The 14,773-nt window shown below is 39.7% G+C and overlaps 1 protein-coding gene and 1 long non-coding RNA gene across 3 annotated transcripts; one reads left to right on the top strand and one right to left on the bottom strand.

Annotated features, from left to right (window-relative positions):
* The first annotated feature begins 2,030 nt into the window (after positions 1-2,030).
* LOC123147836 (uncharacterized) lies at positions 2,031-2,571 on the top strand. The gene has a single exon (XM_044567152.1). It carries the CDS (start codon positions 2,061-2,063, stop codon positions 2,469-2,471), a length of 411 nt encoding a protein of 136 aa, XP_044423087.1. The 5' UTR covers positions 2,031-2,060; the 3' UTR covers positions 2,472-2,571.
* Positions 2,572-2,842: 271 nt separating this feature from the next.
* On the bottom strand, positions 2,843-13,424 carry LOC123147837 (uncharacterized). 2 transcript variants are annotated; one of them, XR_006473471.1, is made up of 5 exons: positions 13,234-13,424; positions 12,546-12,740; positions 10,605-10,795; positions 4,020-4,114; positions 2,843-3,815 (listed from the first exon to the last, which is right to left on the bottom strand). It is a non-coding gene; the product is annotated as an uncharacterized lncRNA (long non-coding RNA). The 2 variants fall into 2 exon arrangements; XR_006473470.1 differs by having other exon boundaries at positions 4,020-10,795.
* Positions 13,425-14,773: the final 1,349 nt, after the last annotated feature.

Raw genomic sequence — 14,773 nt, 5'->3', positions numbered from 1 at the left:
CCTACCTACACTATAATAAGGCCACACGCCAACTTTCAACCCAATCCGAGAACATTTTCCGGCCACTTATAGAATAATATTTCGGACATGCCGCGGGCGCGTGCAAGGGTGTCTGGACTCAGAACGGACAACGGAAGGAACGAGGAGACCGGGACGGATGCAAGTTTTAAAACATGATGATGCAAAGCACATGATGACATGACAAGATGCAACACGCAAGCAAATGACATGGCAACAGCAGCGAATAACTCGAAGGCACCTGGCACATCGGTCTTGGGGCGTTACAGCTCCCCACCTCGGCTGAAAGAATATCCGAGGACGGAAAGTAAACTGCCTTTAAAATTCGAGCACTCAAGGAGTCTGGTTCCTGAAGGATTCTCCGGGCCTGTTTTGCTAACAGGGCTAGGTTAAATATTTCCAAATCTCTGAAGCCAAGACCCCCTTTATATTTCGGCATTGTCATATCATCCCATGCCACCCATGCCGTCTTCCTTTCACCTGACTTATTTCCCCACCAGAACTTGCGGATAATAGACGTCAAGTGCTGACAAAGTCCCCGTGGTAATTTGAATATTGCCATCGAGTAGGTGGGAATTGCTTGCACAACTAATTTTATGAGCACTTCTTTCCCACTCCCCGCTAAAGTTTTCTCGATCCATCCTTGCACCCTCTTCCATATACGGTCTTTTAGATAGCTAAAAACACCATTTTTGGAGTCCCCCATATCCGTAGGTAGCCCCAAATATTTTTCATTGAGTGTCTCATTATGCACCTCCAGAATTCCCTTGATCTCATTCCTTGCTGATTCCGGGCTGCCCTTACCAAAATACACCGTTGACTTGTCAACATTTATACGCTGTCCAGATGCTCCGCAATACCTATCCAGGACAGACTTGAGCGCCTCCACCTCATCATTCTTAGCTTTGCAAAAAAGTATACAATCATCGGCAAATAAAAGATGATGGACGGTTGGGGCTTGAGGTGCAATTGTTATCCCTTGAAGCACTCCCTCATTGCTGGCATGCTTGATCAAACAAGAAAGGCCTTCACCTGCCAGCAGAAACATATAGGGAGAAATAGGATCCCCTGCCTTATTCCCCTTGATGGGATAAATTCTCTTGTTCGATTGCCATTGAAAAGCAAAGAGAATGAAACAGACCGAACTCCTCTCATAACTGCACTCACAAAGGAGTCACACAAACCAATTTTCCGCATGATTGCCTCCAGATATACCCATTCCATCCTGCCATAAGCCTTTTGCATGTCTACTTTAATGGCACAATGAGAGTTCTTCTTACTCCTATTATTCTTCATATAGTGTAAGCACTCATAAGCTGCGATGACATTATCTCGCAGTAGGTACTAAGGCAATAAAATGGGAGATATGGATCATCCATTGAACCGGACCTCGGTTATTGTTTAGTGTGCTTTCAAATGGTTGTGTGAGTAAAATATTTGCATTGGATGCGAAAGTGCTGTTAAAATGGGAGATATGAATCATCCATTGAACCGTCCCTCTCACATAAGCTCGAGCGAACAGTAAACTCCAATAGAATAGTAAAAATTTCAATAAATTGTGGACTTTTTTGCCAGAAGTATTGATGTATTTCTACACGCGTGTAAATTTTCATGATGAAATCATATTCGTGCAGGTGTGGAAAAAAACAGCGCTCCAAAATGCTTCAAAAACACACTTTCTGGAGCAACAATTTTTTCCCACACCTCCATGAATGTGATTTCGTTGTGAAAATTTAGAAAAAACATCAATGTTTCTTGAAAAAAAACAGTTTTTTTAAATGCTATTCTTATGAAATTTACCGCTCACTCGGGCTAGTAGCTCACAAACTCCATGTCGCATTGGATGAAACTAATCCTTATAGTTATACGAGGGGGTATTTTTTCACTCACGCATTCGTTCATTGGTTGCTAGAGAAGACGTACCGCATTCCCTCAAAAAAAAAAGAGAAGACGTACCGCATGACCTACCTAACCAACCAATCCAATCACGTCTTATTTATGCATTTCACCATGCTGCACTAGCAAGCTTGCGTTGGTTCGGAATGATTCATCGGGGGCGTGACGAGAAACCAGATCTCTTCCTCTTGTTACTGCTAGTCGTGTCATTGTCACTGGTGCTCGACGTCGTCGGAGAATCACCGCCGGCAGCAGGAGGAAAAGGAGGAGAGTCGACGGCGGCATGCGGCAGTAGCAGCTACAACTACCTCGGCGCGCTGCTGGGACTGATGATCCCGTGCAAGGCGGCGGTGGCGCCCTTCAGCCCGGCGCCGCCCACGGACGACTGCTGCTGGGCGGTGCGCGAGCTGGGGCAGCCCTGCCTCTGCCTGCTCCTTGCCGGCCCGCCCATCTCGGGCGCCGACCGCCGCATGCTCGCCCTCCTCCCCTCCATATGCGCCGCCGCCGACGACGACAGCGACCTGCGTCAGGATCTAGGCTCGTGCACTGCTACGTAGCACGGTTCTCCTTCTCCTTCAGTTTGTGACACATATTCCTACTGGGCTACGGGACAAGCAAGCATTGACACGCGACTAGAAAGTTGATCTAACCCGAGCACCACTCGACTACTTGGGGCGTCCCTTTTTTTGTTACGTCCGCCTCCTGCTTGCTCCACTTTCGCTGCTTTTTATCTGCAAATTCAGTTAACTATTGTATCATGATGGTGATGCAACTGCGCATTTGCAGCAAAGAGGCATGTTTCATGGCATGCACTAGATACGCAACCAACCTCAGATTACCAGCAGCTAGCTAATAACTATGTGCTACAGACTTTAGACGATTCAACCTCCTTCATTTCACACACTAATATACTCTCTCCGTTCACAAATATAAAATGTTTTGGATATTTTAATATGGGATACATACGGACTGAAATGAGTGAACAAACACACTAAAACGTGTCAATATGCCCCTCGGATGTAATGGAGGGAGTAATTAATACGGTGCCGCAGTTATACGATGAAAAATCAAAATTTAGTGCTTACATACACGATATAATTCCATACAAAAACAAAATAAGATATGCCCCTCGGGTGTTAGCAAGGCTCTACCAGTCAGCTTGTAAGATATGCCCCTCGGGTGTTAGCAAGGCTCTGCCAGTCAGGTTGTAAGATTCCTAGTCCCAAATAGCTTTCTTCCCATCTACCACACACAAGAAATCTAGCATAGAGTTACCTCACAGCATGACCTTACCCGCAGGCATACCCCAACCACCAGGAAGTCCAAGAATTAAGGGCAGCTACCGAGCAAGCAAGCATGTGCCAAGTCATTCCAAACTTGCCCCCCTCAACTTCTCTGAGTAGATGTTCAAGCTAATATATAACCAGGCACCAGCAGCTCCACTTGATCACCCCTCCCTCTTCTTTCCATTCAATCACATCATCGGTTGCCGCGCACACAGGGGCTCCTTGACTGCCTAACGTCATAGTCACCATCCTGGCCTGTATATAAAGCTCATATACATCTCCATCAGAAAGCCGGTCTGTTCATATGGATCCCAAGGTCGCTGTTGCTCTCACCCTGTCTCTCGTAGGCGGCTTAAGCACCTCCCTCGGTACGCATACATGCGTCTTCCTTCAGCCCTTCACTCCTGCTGTCTGTTCATACTATTATCATGCACAGTAGTATTCATCATTGGCATCAAGCGTTTCATTTGATGCATTGCCTTTGCAATTGTTTCCCTTCCAAAGCTGTAACTGGTAGTGTGGGTTTTCCATTTAGTTGCTCCAATCAAGATTCTTTTCTCGCAGTACATCTTAAGCACGAAATTGTACAAGGTCCATGGGGCATTCATATATATCCTGTGAGAATGTTATGTGGGCCGTTAGTATGGTAGTTTGTTCAAAGTGAAACATAATATTGAGTAATTAATCTTTTCAGTTTATACTTGGCATCTAACAGCTGAGAGAAAATAGACTGCTGCTGTTACACCAAGAATGGGAAGAATTTGTGTACACATTACTTTCGATGAAGCACACATGAGCACAAGGATTACACGTCCTTACCTGTTGGTTCAGCACACCCGCTTCCAGAGCAGAATCCACTCACTCATCGCCCAAATTCGTATCCCCCTCCATCTTTGCACTGTGTCCAACTCATCCTGCCAATCCTCGACACCAACTAGCCTTTAAGTGTAGGTTTAAGTTTTCAGGAAAAACACTCCAGCTTTTAAAACTGACGAGTGTTTAGTTAGTAAGCCTTTAAGTGTTAAGTTCGTAAGCAACGCAATATGATATAACCAGGATCTAACGTGAATAGAGGGCCCATAAGCTGATGCTTTACAGATACTATTATTGCTATAACTCAAGTGACAGCCAGAAGCAATTTTATTTCTCAATGGGAGCTTTCCCATAATTTATTTGGAAAGCGTTGGAATGATATAGACTAGGCAGAGATGAAAAGCAAGATGTTGTGCCTCTTGATATCTAGCATTTGCCTGCTACTTTTGCCAATGATACTTTATTGCTACTCATCAGGTGCACTACTGGCAATACTAAATCATGCCCCAAACAACAGAACACTCGGGATATTACAGGTGAAATGCTACAACAATTTACTTAACTCTGACCATAAGGTCACATCCAAAGAGCAGCATAGGTTTATTTATACACAAATCAACGTTTAACAATTGTTTTGACAACTCTTTTTAGGGATTTGCTACTGGGCTCATGTTGAGCATGTCCTTCTTTGACCTGGCTTATGATGCTGTTAATGCAATTGGTTTTCTGAAAGGCAACCTTTGGGTGAGCGTTTTAAGCAAGATGTTTTGCAAGGCATCTGTACCATTTCTTATCTTTTTCATCCTTGCTTTGCAGTTTTTTGCTGGGGCACTTCTATTTTCAGCAATTGCCGATATTTTCCCTGAGCCAGAATGCAGTCCACCGGATGAAAATGACAAACAAGTATAAATTCCCTCAACTTTGCTAACAGCCTTTTTCAGTCAGCATTTATCGAAAAAGTAACATAGGATTATTTCATTTGGGGAAGAAGACTGTTAACAGTACAGCACGGAAGGAACTTATGATGAGACACCGAAGAAGAGTCATCTTTAGTGTAATTGTCACCGCAGTTGGTAAGTCTGATGTACTTTGCTAGCTTCATATAAAATATTTTCTACTCAAACTATTTGCACATCTACGTTGATGCTTCTGAACCAAAGATAACTTATCAGCCATTCAATGTATGAATAATTGAATATATCCATGTGTGCTCAATCTTTCAAATGAAAAGTAGCATTGTACAGCATGAAGTAAGCAAAACTTGTAACATCAAGTACCAAAAATGCATCACAGTGTTTTCAACAACATGAGCCCGGAAAGAGAAAACATGCCCTTTAAGATATTATACAGAAATCCACATTTTCGTGATAGGTTCTTCAGATGATATTGTTATATGACTACACATAACACTTCAGTACTGAGCTCGAGCATATTGACTCCAAACAAACGTATGGGGCTTGTTCATACAAGACAGTGTGTAGAAATATTAGATTAAAGGATTCAGATTGAACACCTAAATACAATTTAAGATCATAGACATGATTTAACAAGTGATGCTGGCAGTAAAACTTCAGGACCTGTTCAGTGTTTAATAGAGTTATGACCAAAAATAGTTCTATTTCAACAGCACCTGTTGAACACCTAAAACTAATTCAATCTTGGCAGGTGATAGCAGCAGTAGTTTTTCATAAAGTACGCGATAGAAGAATAAATCTAAAATAAATCAAGCACATGAAATTAGAAAGTTCTCAAAATTATGTAGAACAATATATCATATACACAATGATATGCCCCTTTCCTACAAGTTTATAATTTTTAATGATCACATTCATGAACGAAGTTCTTATGTGAACAGTTGCTGGTGTGAGTTTGCAAAACTTCCCGGTGGGTACTGCAGCATTTCTCGGAACCGCAAAGGTATATATTTGAGAAAATACTAGTATATTATAGGCAGGCAGATCACATTTGACAGAATCAGTAAATTGCTTGTATATGTTATCCTTTGCCATTGAATTAATTTTTACGATAAATTTCAATTAATGTTATATATATTATTGACTGGTATTACCTCCGTCCCAAATTACTTGTCTTAGATTTGTCTAGATACGTATGTATCTAACACTAAAATGTGTCTAGATACATCCGTATCTAGACAAATCTAAGGCAAGTAATTCGGGACGGAGGGAGTATTCTTTTTATTGATTTATGTACCTGATAAATCGTATTGAAGTATTGAACACTCCATACTCTGTTTCATGGATAAGTACATTCTAGAAATATTAATATTTCAATCTACGGGTCATTTGTCTAAAAGTATTACATCTCCATTCGACATTCGTGCATGTTATAGTAGAATAGCATTTTTGCAGTTATTCTGGATGCATGTTTATTTTTAGCCCATAACACTGTCAACATATCAAATAAGTATGAGCAAGACACTGACTAATGGAGAGTAGTAGTTTATGTTGTACATCCCATTAATCTTATCTACCTTTCAGGGATTCCGTGTTGGCCTTAACTTGGTTATTGCTATAGCTCTACACTACATCCCGGAGGTAATTAAATCTATAATGCTTTTAGATGGAATAGGGAATGGGTATGGAGCAGAAAATGTCATCTAAGTATCTAAAATGACTCTAAAGTCTAAACTATATCCATTTTGGTGGAAACTGGAAGTGGAACTTCCATTCCCAATCTCAATCAATCGCCAACATACAAAATTGGGACTTAGATACTTCCCACCTTTTTACGGTGCAAATGCATAGCAGATTCGAAGATACATAATAGTACAATACTATATTGGGTGAAGTTTTACACAACTGATTCTTGTGAAAAGTTGGTGTGTTTCTAATGACATAGCTAAGTTTACAAGACCAAAGAATCTGCTAATACTTGTAGCAATTTTCTGTTCATGTGCAGGGTATTGCTGTAGCTCTCCCTGCATATTTTGCCACTTGCAGGTACTGGCTAAAATTATTACACAATATGCATCATATATTTTACACTCTCCCCTTCAGGCCTTCACTATTAACTGTCCCTGGCTTGAGAAGTCTCAACTTCAAAATAACTACCCATCGAGGGGTAAATAGGTTAATGCAATAGTCCATTCTACACCGACTTTAATGTGCTCTGGAAGAGTAAAGTGCTTGTAGTATCTCATTTATTAGGGGTATGCATGATCATTCCTCACCAACTTATTAGATATAGTGTTTTCTTGGTCTGTGTGAATGCTGGGTTGAGAAGACTTGCAGCTAAACAAGGAAGTACATATTTTAACATGACAGTGCTGATTCATATGTAGGCATATTTTATAAAAAACCTCACCTAAATGATCAGAAAATAGGCACAGCTTAGTTGGTTTAATTCACAAGGTTAGTCAAACTAATTATTACCTAAAGAAGCATATGATTTGTTTTATAATAAAAAAGCATATAATTGCTAAAATACATAAAATGTATAATAAATATTATAGTCACACTGATTTGGAAAGAAAATAAGCTTTGCTGTTTGCAGTTTAATAATATTGTTATTTTGTGTCTATGATGCAGCAAATGGCAAGCGTTCAAACTAGCAACCCTTGCTGGTTTTGCGGAACCAATAGGTGTAATTATCGTCGGTAGGTTGTCTTCGCTTATTCTATTACAAGTGACTTGTTCAAAGCAATTGAGTTTTCCCCACGAAGTAATGATGTACTGATCCATGTTACTATCTGATTGAGAAGCTCAGTCATTGAAAATGGATCTTGGTACATACTCCCTCCGTCCCATAATATAATATGTTATTACAATCAATATATGAGTACACTGGTTGTAATAACACCTTATATTATAGGACGGAGGGAGTAGATCATTAAAAAATGCTCTAATCAATGAGATGCAGAGCTTTATTAAACAGTGAACAACCAGTTGCGACTAATCTTTCTCTAGAACTTATCTTTATTACAAGCAGATTTTCCCCCCTTCAGTGAGTAACATCCTAGGTTGAGTTTGTGCACTTCATTTATATTTTCCTCTTTTGTATCTCAAACATGGCATATAAAATTGTGCTACTTGCAGCATACCTATTTCCGAGCAACTTAAATCCAGAAATATTGGAAGGTCTACTTGGATTAGGTAATGAGTAAAGAACAGTTCAAAAATGTTAATAAGTTTTGCTAAGTAACATAATATTTATTCAAATTTTCCATTTTGTACAGTGGGAGGAGTAATGGCATTTCTGACACTGTATGAGATGCTACCATTAGCAATTGAATACGCTGGACGCAAGGATGCTGTGAAAGCTGTATTCGTTGGCATGGCTTTTATGTCCATGAGGTGCGTTAAACTCATATGATATGCAATGCAATTCAAATTACATAAGTCAATTATCTTTTATGTGCGTGAGGTGTGTGTATATTCATCTTTCCAAGGGTTATGCATGTCAGCTTGTAGCCAGAATTGGCCAAATTTGACTACAAGACTACAGCCAAATCTACCTCCCAATTTGGTCACACAAGATTTTTTTCCACAAATTGCATTTGGCCCAACAAAGAACTAGATGGTGGCCAGATTCTGAAAGTTATCCAAAAAATAAGTAGTAGACACAGAACAGTAAACACACTTTGGTGAATATTATCAAAACTTTGGAGACAATCTTTAGGAGATCCTAGTTATAAACTAAAGCAGTTTTATAACACTTGCTTACATATAACTTTCCATGCATCATGCAACTAACTTATTGTAAGTCTGAGACATCAAACAAGTACAGATTTACTTTAATCCATTTCTAGTTTGTAATACTTTGGCTAACATAAAAATATCATGTCTACCAGCATTAACTATATGTTGATCTTTGATTAATCCCCAAGTGCTAGCAACAAGATTATGTCCAATACTTCTGTAGCTAGCAACATTAAATAGTCAAAAGTCAAAACTAATAATGAGAACATCTACGTATTACATCGGCTCAATGTATCATGTACATATTCATAATAGGTCAGGGGGGACCCTCTCTATATTATTTTTAGAGCCTCTCTGGAAGGCAATATTCTAGAAACACAGGAATGGGAAGCACATAGCACCGAAATGTCATGATTTTGGAACCAAAACATAGGAATTTGCACAGATGATGTTTGCATACTCCACAGGAAGTAAACAGGAATCAAAAAAGAGAGAAGGTGCATGCAAGACACAAAGGAAAATTACATGAGGTTTAACCTCCTGTTAGGACTTAAGAATCCTATGCAAATGAGGTGAAGGAAAGGAATCCACAGGAATTTTGGTGGTCTTATTCTTTGATCCAAAAAGTTGTGTCCGTATGTAGGCATATTGCACAAATTCCAAACGGTTGAAATCCAAAAGGTCCCTTATTGCACAAATTCCAAACAGTTGAAATCCTATTAAGATCTTTCAATTCAGTGAGGGCTTCATAGTAGGGAATACTATGCAAGATGGAAGTAATGCATAAACTTACTATATTGAATATGTTAGCAGTTTGTGTCCGTATGTCAGAACTTGAAAATCACAAAGGTCTTGTATCAAAATTTGTATCTTCATATTTTTTTATAACTTAACGAATTCTAGTACAATATATAACTATCTAAAAAGATTTCGGAACACCTTTTGCTCAGGACTCGTTACATATATTTATGCCCCCAAAAGAAACAACTGCTTCACACAAATTTAAGGGACCACATTAGTGATATACAGAAGAAAACTCAGAAACATGTAGTGATATAAGATCGTAATTTGACAAAGAATTGATGCAAAGGGCATAATTTGGTAACATTATCTAACAATGCACTGATACATAAATTGACGTACCAGTACCATTTATAACAGTTGCATTTTCCCTCACATCAGTGCAAATATGTTTGGAAATGTCTCCTGATGTGCAATAAAACTTCAATTGGCAGCTTGTACTTCCTGGAAGTTAGTCTTCCAAAGGAGATGAGCGCTTAAAGTTTCAGTCTAACCCAATAAGTGATATGGGCAAATGCATCATGGACTTACAACAAGGTATACTACTTTTCCTTGACATTACTATTGTGCTATTTATTAAGAAATAAATTTCACTGTCCCTATTCCTTTAAACTTAGTTTCCAAATTACTAGTAGAAATGAATAGTTGAACCTGCAAGTGACACCAAATTCCATTTCTTCATGTATGAAAATAAAGCATCATAAATCGTCAATAGTCGTGCCATGTATCTACTACAATGTTCCATTCTAAATAACTATGGCTGTGCACAGACATAACAATCCTTGAGGTATCATGGAAACCTAATAACTAGGGAAGGTGCATTTTAGCTGCGAATGATCCTCAGCAACCCTCCACTCAAGTAATCAGTCATGCACTTGTCTAAAATGAGTCCCTAACAGTCGCAATTAATTACAATAGAAATCGCATGTATCAACTTAATTGCTTAGTGTGTTCTTTTTACACATATAGATACACTGGACCTAAGTGATCACTGAGAAACGGAAGATGGGTAAATATTTGGAAAATCATATTTTAAGTGAACTATACTTTTGCAAACGATAAACATAACTTCTGTGAAGAAAATATACAAGACCGAAGAATTGGTTAGGAGAAACAAGTTTGGCCATCTTACCTTAGTATTTCATTCATGGAACTGGCAAGACAGCATGACCTCTGCAGCATCACATTTCTGTATTTTCTACAGGTGCTGATTGGAAGGATGTGTATACAATTACATTCCATGATATGTTCTTCTCCAATCTATTACAATGACTTTCAAATCTAGGCCCTCATCAATGACCTCCAGTTGCAGGGCTACCGTAGCTGCAAGAAAATTAGAACTCTCAAACTCTGACAATGTACATAACAAATAAAACTGTACTTACTGGAAGGGAGAAATAAAAGGACTCGTATGATGTAAATAATAAAAAGGAAAATTATGAGATGAACAATTGATCTCCATTTGTTACCAAAGTGAATTGTATCTCGTGTGCTCCAACACGTATGCTTCAAAGTTTACTTTATGCAAAGGTTAAACCCAGTGACTTGCTATCAGCTGTTGACATATTGTTTTGGTAAGAGACAGCATATGGATTTAGGCCAAACTCATGAGATCCAGAGCATTTTTTTACAGATAATGGAGGCCTTTATTACCCTCAGCCTCTTCATCATAGATGCATATAGACTTATTACATCGTTTATTAAATAGTCGGCACCAACCATACCGCACCAAAAGCAGGGAGAGACAAAAACATCAAAACAATCCATTGGAAGTATGTTGGAAGGCTGTACCTCGAGAACTTGAATATAGTATATTGTAGGCAATTTTACACTAGTGGGCTATTGGTAAGTTTACAGAAACTCTAAAGGCGAGCTTCGGTTTGGATCTAATTGATTTTAGCGAAAGTTAAAGCTAAAATAAACTTAGCCAGCAAGAGTAAAGCGGTTCCAAAATATTTCATGGACACAAGCAGGGATCAGGACAGTCTAAGGCTCTTTTATTGGTTTTCTTTTTTTTTTCTCCGTTTAGCTTTTCCCTCACCTCCATCCTCTCTAAGAATTAACATCAATGTCTTATTACGAAAAGCATATAATCAATCTCTTTCAGTGTGTTACCATAATCCCAGTTGGTTGGTTCTCTAAACTATGAAGCTTGGAAGCTTGGTATAAGTAATTTGATTTCCAGAACTATCTTGGTTTCCACATTAGGCTCAACGACCAACTTGATTGAACAAAAATATTACGATTGAGTATTGACCAACATTTGAAAGTTTAGGGTAATAGGAAATCTCTAGAATGCCAAGCAGCAAAATGGTAGATGGGATCGCAGGGACTTTCAAGTGCTACAACAGGCTGGAATGGCCCTTCCTTGTTGAAGTATTGGCAAGATCGCGTAAAATAAGAAGATGGATGAGTTATATTCGTTCAATGTTTACTAACTACTGGCTCTGCAATATACGAAACATTGAGAAAGTATATGCTTGAGCCTTCAGATATTGCAGGGAATCAGCAAGAACAGAACTTGCGCACAATTGAACTTGAGATCAACCCCATGGATTAGCAGATAAACACACAAGCTTGGTGCACCCCAACATGGTGTTTTCTTCTGTTCCTTTTATTTAACTCGATGCAAAAATACTCCAGCGTTTAAAATGGCCTCATACCAGCCAAATTATAGGTGGCACACTGCCAGGGCCTTAAGCCCAACTTGAGCCCTTGAAGGACTTCTATACAAGTCAAGATGTAGTAAATGCAGACTGAGCCGAATGAGGGAAACATACCAGCCTAATTAATTAAGGGGTACTTTATTTGACGACAACCTGACAATGCTAAACATAACTCTGATTCCCTAATATGCTCATTGTGTGTATTCTCCAGATGCAACTTGCATTATAGCAGAGCATTTATACGTGAAATGCTCCTGAAATGACCAGATCAAATGTAGACCCACACAGTTCCTACCAAATCTTCTGACACAAAGCCCTAAAATTAAGTTTCACTTCCTCCGGCTCTGGCTCATGGTATTTCAATTGCAATTGTACCGACCATCAAAGATTTGACACAAGGTTCTTACCTTCGGCCTGCTACCCTCACCTCCCTCTCTTTGGCGGAATGGTAACTTGATTAACATTCTATTGACAGCACTCATGTACTTGGCCAATCTGGAGTTCTAGACCCTCTCATCAGAAACAGTCTGCCAGATTGGAGCGTGCAGGTACAATGCTGGCTGAAGGTCATTTTTGCACATACCGTCTCGTTAAGGATCCTCCTGCATGGAGGGATGTGAAGAGATGTTATTCACAAACAGTTAAAACTTATAATCCGACCAGCCCCTTCCCTTATTTCCTTTGCTACAAGCACATTGCCCAGATGTGAAGTATCATGAAACGGATCCTAGTACAAGGACATGTGCTCCCAAGAACTGAATTGGATTTCAGAGATGGGTTCAAATTCTTAAGAACTGGAATATACAAGCCGATTATAAATCCAATTTTTCAGGTTCCAAACGAGTGCCAGGGTAAATAAGAGAATCTCCACCTGCTAGAATTTGAATGGAATCAACTAGTCCAGTTCAAGACTTCAAGTTGACCCAGACACTGGAATTAGATTCCTATCCCATGTTTCTAGGGCACAATGCATATTACCAACGTGGGTGGTACATTTCGTACACCTAACAGCAAAAGCGGGGACAGATCTGGCGCAAAATTAGTAAATCTAGCAAACAGGAAACATGACACTCTAATAATACAGGTCGTGCGCACCTCGCGTACCAGAAGGAATCTGGGGCGGAAACAAATCAGCGCGGCGCGGACTGCCCTCGTGTGTCTACCGCGGAGCAGGTCAGGGAAGAGGAGAGGGTCGTGTGGCCATCGCCGTGCGGCATGCCGTGCTGGGGCTAGGTCTTCCAGTCGTCGAACCAACGGCTAGGAGAAGGGGGTGTGTTTGTATAAGAAAAAAAACCCCACCAGTTGGCACTTTATTGCAAAGTCTTCTATATATAAATAGCTAGCCTTTGTTAACCTATTTCTTTCAACGTGCAAACATTTTTAACATGCACTAGAAAAAGCATACCTCAACATTCAATGAGTCATAGGTGGTGTTTGTTTCTCTAGTCCTAAGACTTTTTAAAAAAGACTCTCAAGAAGGTGCTTCTAAGAACTTTTAGCAAAAAGTCTCAAAAAAGTCCCATCCTGTTTGGTTTGCTAGGGACTTTTTCTAGTCCCAACACAAAAAAGTCCCTGAAACCAAACACCCCCATAGAAAAGGTTTATATCAACATGCAGACATGCATGATATATTTAATAAATATTTTACAAAAATATAATAATCAAACACAAAAAAACCCATATGTATTTTTAGTTTTAACTCTTATATTATTTCTCTGAATATTCTTATTTTCATAAAATTAATATCTCTAAAATATATTGCAAATATTCCGACAACAACGTGCGGGGCATTATCTAGTTTAACAGAGTTAGGGTGTCTGCATCTTGACCCCCAAACCGGTGGGACCAGTCTCACGGATATGGAAGTATCCAAAGCTAGCCGCAAGTATTCAGTTACATTTCAGAAGAAGTTTAATGAATGTGAACAAATTTGATGCAAATTTAAAACGGATGAAGAGCCCATAGTTCATTCTTCAACATAAGATCATAGCCTAGAAGGGTATTTAAATTCCAGTTGTAATGTGTGCCCCAACATATGTTTCAAATCTATGATAACATGTAGCACGGTATAGCTGTCAAAATCCAAGCTATGTACGCCAAAACACCGGTGTAAACATTTCTTCAAATATCAAATATAACCTAAAATGTAGCAGCAAGAACTTTCACTCTTTGAGAACAAAATAAAACAATATATATGAACAAAAGAGACAAACGGCTAGGAAAAGGTGAAAAGAATACTGGAGCGTGTTACGGTCCCTGCCACCCTGGCCCCACCTGCAGCAACCACTACGGGCCAGGCTGCTACATCAACCAACGGACTGGAACGACCGCGACGCAAAGTGAAGCCCAACAGCATGTTTCCGGCCCATACTTGGGAGACGACGGGTAGGGTTAAGTAGGTCTCAAAGCCTCCTGCGCGAGGTGTGGAGAAAGTAATTGGTTGGTTGCGGCTCTCTTCCCTCCTGATTCCCCTCTCTTCTTCCGTGGAACCCTAGACCGATCGGGGCTTGTATCGAATATTTACTCAGAGTACTACTTAGAGCGTGTGGGAACATAACAATAGTTATCAGAGCCAGCCCGATCCACCGGAAAAAAATTCCACCCTTCCCAATCTCGTCGGGTGATTTCCATCTTG

The sequence above is a fragment of the Triticum aestivum genome, chromosome 7A, assembly GCF_018294505.1.
Source record: "Triticum aestivum cultivar Chinese Spring chromosome 7A, IWGSC CS RefSeq v2.1, whole genome shotgun sequence".
Lineage (NCBI taxonomy): Eukaryota > Viridiplantae > Streptophyta > Magnoliopsida > Poales > Poaceae > Triticum > Triticum aestivum.
The sequence above is the reverse complement of the archived record's forward strand: the minus strand, read 5'-3'. Positions and strand labels throughout refer to the sequence as shown.

Coding starts and splice junctions, on each gene's coding strand:
- LOC123147836 (XM_044567152.1), top strand. CDS start 2,061: ATGATTCATCGGGGGCGTGACGAGAAACCAGATCTCTTCCTCTTGTTA.